The sequence below is a fragment of the Humulus lupulus genome, chromosome 7, assembly GCF_963169125.1.
Source record: "Humulus lupulus chromosome 7, drHumLupu1.1, whole genome shotgun sequence".
In the NCBI taxonomy this organism is placed as follows: domain Eukaryota; kingdom Viridiplantae; phylum Streptophyta; class Magnoliopsida; order Rosales; family Cannabaceae; genus Humulus; species Humulus lupulus.
The window spans coordinates 88,369,697-88,375,925 of NC_084799.1; the positions used below are offsets into that span (position 1 = coordinate 88,369,697).

The 6,229-nt window shown below is 34.4% G+C and overlaps 1 protein-coding gene across 1 annotated transcript; it reads right to left on the bottom strand.

Annotated features, from left to right (window-relative positions):
* Nucleotides 1-663: 663 nt before the first annotated feature.
* Nucleotides 664-2,808, bottom strand: LOC133791956 (regulator of telomere elongation helicase 1 homolog). Its single transcript, XM_062229863.1, has 7 exons — nt 2,717-2,808; nt 2,471-2,625; nt 2,213-2,226; nt 1,937-2,062; nt 1,760-1,858; nt 1,591-1,659; nt 664-875 (listed from the first exon to the last, which is right to left on the bottom strand). Exons 1-7 carry the CDS (start codon nt 2,806-2,808, stop codon nt 783-785), a joined length of 648 nt encoding a protein of 215 aa, XP_062085847.1. The 3' UTR covers nt 664-782.
* Nucleotides 2,809-6,229: the final 3,421 nt, after the last annotated feature.

Sequence of the window (6,229 nt, forward strand, 5' to 3'; positions counted from 1 at the left end):
TCTTTGAAAAATAAGCAAAATTTGTTTTGATAGTACAAATTTCCACAAAGCCCACAAGAATTTGTAAGAATATCAATTATCTGAAATCATGTGTTCATGTATATGTGTGAGAGAGAAAGAGAGGAAGGAAACGATAGAGAAGTTAAACAAAATTTATATATGTACCATACTAATCCAACCATACCAGTATTAAATTGTTGAGATTAGCTTTTGGGACCTAGCAACAATAAAAAAGAGATAATAGTGATAAATACTGAAAACAAAAATCATTAACATGCTACTGTACAAATTGAAGGCACTAAAATCACCCTTCATGAGTCAAAGTTTGCCATAATCTATACAAGATATTGTGAAATAAAGAATTTAATTGTAGAGTGCATAAAAATAAATCAACAGACCTCGTGAACTACTATAAACTACTATAGAATCACAGAAGAATACAATATTTTGATCCTAAATTATTATAAATTCACTCTTTATCAACATAACTCAAGAAAAATTAAAATTTAAGCATGTCATGCTGTTGAAAACATCTTCTCCAATATAAAATATCATCCAACAATGCCTACATGTGCAAGCATCATCTTAAGTCCAGCCATTTAGAAAGGAAAGTAGATATAGCATGGTGTTGTGTCTATCAAGAAATCAAAATGATCTATTTTTATTGCCTAAACCAATTAAAGTTCCAACTGCAACTTTTAAAGCAAAAATAAACAAGAACTCAACTTCCGATGACACACATTATATGCAAGTACCAAAAGACTTTGGAGGAAAACAGGATATCAAACCTTATGATCTGTCATTGTGGCAAATGGCATACCAGTGACGATTACAGCTCTTCCAACGTGATCAGCAAAATCTAATCCTTCACTTACCTGGAAAATTAGTGACAATCAACCACTATGAACAAGATTTCACTCAAGCAGGACATTCAAATTCAAAATCTAACAAAAAATATGCACTGGAAAACCTCATTTACATTAAGGTATTTTATGCTTAAGCCAGTAAAGTATACAATTCCAAGACTAAGATTCAGCAATTAAAATTCTATAAGAATCTTGGAATTTGAGGAAGGGCTTGTAATCAAACAACAGTATTCACAGTGCTAAACATATGAGCAAATGTAACTGCTCGATTCACAGGTACCAGGTCGCATAAAGATATATCACTAACAATGATAATTCCAATATCTAGTAAATCAATATGCAAATAAGTTTACTTCTTTTTTTTCAGTTCATCTCAGGCAATACAAAAAATTTCGCAACAGTTGCCTAATTCTGTAAACTAAAATCTTGTCATTTTAGAGCATATCTATAACCATCTTAGAAACCATTTAAACTCAATAAATAATTAAACAAAGTGCACACTTAATAGACCCTATCAGATAAATGATGCACCAGTACTAAATAATTACCATGATGCCAAAATGCAGATAAATGTTGAGAATTAAATTACTTTGGGAAATTTAATTGACATGACCATGCATAAGCAAACTGTTTGTAAATCCATCCATCAACACATAAACCAAAGATCTGTCACTATAAGACAAAATAAAGTGTTTTCACTAGCCAAGGAGATCTCTAGACATACCTTACCACGACACACATCAAAAAATATTGCACCAGAAGTTGAGGAGTCCTTCAGCTTAGCCATGTAATCCTGACAAAACAAGAGTAAAGAAAAGCATCAGATAGACCATTTAAGTAGAGGAAGTGATGTGTGTGGACATATTGTAGTGCTTGGAACTAATGTAAGTAACCTCAATTGACTCAGAAAACAAAAAAGATTGTCTAGGTTCTACAACAGGTTTCTTATGCCTGCAGATTCTTTCCCATAATGTTGTTGAATTTGCATGACTCTGCAACATTGGAACAATAATTGTTTAGACTAAAATAAACAGAGTTGAACCCTTCACTAATTGATTTATATTGCTTACCATTTTCTTCCAGCACCCAATGCATTGGTCCAAAAGGTAGTAAGATGGAAAGAATACAAGCAGCCCATCAAGAACAATTCGAGCAAAATTGACTGAAACATTGAAATCAAACCTTGAAATCACGCGCTACTGATTTGGATTGGACAACTTCCAGTTCCTAAATCCATAAAAATAGGTATGTTGATTAACACATTACAGTGAACAAAATTAAGCAAAGAACTTTGAGAAGAAAAAGAATTTCAATCTGTATCTAAATCATGGAAGCATTAAATACACCTCAGACTGCTTATCTATGCATCAATACAAATGAACAAAACTCAGGTTTCGATATTTATCTGGATCATCATAACATAATTGAATGAATCTCAATGGTCTTAAGAGTAGTGGAATCAAAACACAAATTCATAGCTTTGCAAAATTTAAATTTAAAATAACCATGTAAATTTTCTGCAGGAAGATAGCTTCAGAAGAGCTAGTATGTCCTATTTAGCTAAATCATTTATTGTAAAAACTCACAAAAGCTATGCTACATACCTATAGCATTACCAAGCTCTTGCTTGTATTCAAGAGTATCACGACTCCTGTAAGAGGAATTGAAAGGGTAGCCCGATGGACCAACTGGTACAACTCCAGCCCATATCTGACTAAATTTTATAACATGAGGGTTCTCCAACCTCACTGGAAAGTCTCTGAGGTAACAAAAATAAAATATTAAAAATTATATCAATCACATTCACACCAAAATCAAATAGTAAAATTTTAAACCAAATATTTACTTACAGTTTCAATTCCTGAGCAAATGAATCCATTGGAGATAATGTGCTAGATGTTAAAAAAATAGAACCCACAAACAATTTGGAGAATTCCTCCATCGCAATTCCCGGGTTAAAGCACCACCAGCTAAGTGTGTGTGCCACTGTGCCTAGTATGTAGTTGTTATGGATTCTGTCATTAAATCTTAAATCAAATCAACAAAAATAAAATAAATGGTAAAAAAAAAAGAGCATATGCAGATGGATAATCAATCAAAATGGAATTAGAAAATGAATAAGATACATATACTACCATACTATTCACATACTTCTCTTATTATTATTATTATTATTATTATTATTATATAGATTCTTAATCCATGGATTGATAAGTAGTTTTACGTGTAACATGCATAAGTAATAATGATAGTAAATAGAAAAAAGGCATCTCTCTCTCATGCCTACAAATCAATCACTACAAAACAATGGTATTTAATGGTGCCTGCACATACACTCTCTTTCTCTAATCTGAATATGTGTATGTGGAAATCAGTGAGAAGATCATTTATAAGAAAGGTCATCGAGATCCCTCTTTGTCTCTTATCTTCGGACAACTCCTTTCTCATAATTGCACTTTTAAATTTCCTCATATCTTTCACACACATACACATACACATACACATATTTATTATGTGTATGAAAAGCCTGTCTTCTCCGCCTTCTATAAATATATGCCTATCAAGATGAATTAACTGCATTGATATTCATCCACAGAAAAATGGTTATATATTTATAGTAATATGTGCTTTTTTCTAAGCATAGCATGCATGGAATAATGAGTATATTATTTATATTATATTAGTTTTTGGAGTAGTGTGGGTATTATATCATAAATGTGTATATATGATGATGCAGAGGAATCTTCATCTCAAAACTTTTTTTTTGTATGCATTACCAAATAGTAATCAACAAAGGATCAAAAACTGATGATAGCAACATATAACATCAACACCCTCCCCAACTATTAATATTATCCTATATACAACCCATTTGGTCATCGAAACCCCTCAAATGACCAAACTTGTAAATATTTTAATACATCATACTAGTATTAAGAGAAGAGCACAAACCCTTAAATCATCATCAAGTTTTGCAGCAAGTGCTTTTAGTAATGTTGTTTTTCCAAATCCAGGCGGACCAAGAAGTAAAGTCAACCTGAAAATAAATCAATTTGAGTTATATAGCATTTGAAGGAGTTTAGATGAAAATTAGTAGAAGTTACCAATGAACATACCTTGAAGGTCTTGCTATACCACTCACACCTTTGAGTTTCTTAACCACTCTTTTCTTTGATGGAGTGAGTCAAATCATTCCAATGATTCCCTATTCAAATGGGATTATAGGTTAGAGAACTGAGAATTTACACCAAGAAATTAAGAGTAAAAAAATAGAGTTATTGGTATGAGCTGAAATATTTGAAGTTACCTCAATCATGTTAAGACTGGAATTCAACAGAGTTGGAAGAGCTCTAGTTCCTACATATGCATCTCCCTCAATTGACAAATTTTGGAATCTAACTTCAACCTTAGGAATCTTAATCCCAACCCTGTTTTTTTCATAAACAAATATATCACGTTATGAATTTTGAAGACCTGGGACTGGGACATCAATACAAACACTTGTTAAACTCAAAACCAAATTTTGTTTTCGTTTTCGTTTTTCATTCATTTTCTCAGAAACCAAACAGTCAATAAACAATTACCTGTCATTTCTGGCCCTGAGTCTCTCCAAAAACTTATCATTATCATCCTCAACAACTTTCAAAATAGTCTCCATCAACTGCTTCTTGTTCTGGCTACCAAGCTTAGTAACATCAACCTCTTCAAGCATCAACCTCCCATTACTCGTCGCCTGAGTCAACATCCCTCTCCTCATCCTATCATAAGTTGGCAACCGCTCTATGGTCGCCCACCGCAGCTCCTCCTCGTCGTTCTCATGCGTCGACTGCCGCCCGCTCCGCTGGAACACATCTGGCGCGTTCCACATTTCCCTCACACTGGTCGACCGCCAGCTACTATCCCGGCTGCTCGACTGCCGAGTCAAATCGTCCTCCATGGTAATATAGCTCGATCAAACTCAATCTAATCTTATCAACACCAATGTTAATCTTCTTCTTATGTGCACTGTTTCATTCTCAAAAAAGAAAGATATTTATTTTGAGATGTGAATGAAAGCTTTGTTTATAAGAGAAGAAGAAGAAGAATATACAAACGTATGTGTCAGAGCTAACTGTTTTTTCAAATCTCATAACATTCAAGAGAATCCCAACACAGTAATATGATTCAAAGAAGAAGAAAATCAAATCTAAACATTTATTTTAATAATGATAAATCTAATTAATATATACATATATCAAACTACCTTTCTCCCTTTCTTCTCGACCCGTTCTCTGCAAATTAACCAACCCTCAAACTTCAACCTAGCTCTAAGCTTCAAACCCAGCCCCGTTTCCAGCCTCACATCGTCGACCACACCACATCCCCGTCGCCAGCCACGCATTGTTGAGCATGTCGGACCTCCGCATCACCAAGTCCCCAGAAGTCGCCGTCAGTACACCTGCACGAGAAAGGGGTCTGTGAGAGCAAGGAAGAAAGACATGAGAGTTGTGAGAGAGTGCGATTGAGGGAATTGGGAGAATGAGGGAATTTTTTCATCTGATGTGAGAGAAAGAATTGAGAGAGAATGAGAAATTTTTGGCACTCTAGTTTATAGAGCATAACATTACAGAGCAAAATTTCGAAACAAAATCTGGGAATAAGAAACTTTGAAAATTTTGAAATCCCCATTTTTCTTATTTCCTCCATTTTAAAATTTACTTTACCGCTTTTTAACTTTTTAGCTTACCTATTATAATACTTTTCCAATTAGCTTATAATTATGTATTATAGAAAGAGGTATTTGGTGTAGTGGATGTGAATGGATTTGAACATGGCCACAGGAGAAAATGTTTCTTCATAATCAACACCTTCTCTCTGAGTGTAACCTTTGGCTGCTAGCCTCAATTTAAAAGTCTCTACTTTCCCATCCACACCTCTTTTCTTCTTGTATATCCACTTACACCCTATGGGCTTGACATCTTCAGGTGGATCCACAAGTTCCCAGACATAATTGGAATACATCGATTCCATTTCTTGGTTTATGGATTCTTGCCATTTCTCATTTTCAGGACCATCCATTGCTTCTTTAATGGTCAATGGATCGTCCTTGTCTGTAACAGAAACAATGACATGTGCCTCATGTTCGTAGTGAACAGGTTGTCTCACAATCCTCCCACTACGACGTTGCACCGGGGTTTCCCTTTTAGGAATAGTGGTTTCCTCAGTTTGTCATTTATCATTTAATGATGAAGATGATTGTGATGGAATCTTATCAGCTGTGAGTTCCTCCAATACTACCTTGCTCAAAGGTTTATAGTTATTTATATAGTCATGTTCAAGGAAGGTCGCATTTGTGGAGACAAATTCCTTTTGATCCTCGGGAC

What these genes read in the sequence shown, in the direction of transcription:
- LOC133791956 (XM_062229863.1), bottom strand. Translation starts at nt 2,808, where the DNA reads ATGGAGGAATTCTCCAAATTGTTTGTGGGTTCTATTTTTTTAACATCT. An exon ending in TTGGGTGCTGGAAGAAAATG is followed by an intron (nt 1,859 to 1,936) that starts GTAAGCAATATA and finishes CCAATGTTGCAG; the next exon opens with AGTCATGCAAATTCAACAAC. An exon ending in TGTTTTCTGAGTCAATTGAG is followed by an intron (nt 1,660 to 1,759) that starts GTTACTTACATT and finishes TTGTTTTGTCAG; the next exon opens with GATTACATGGCTAAGCTGAA.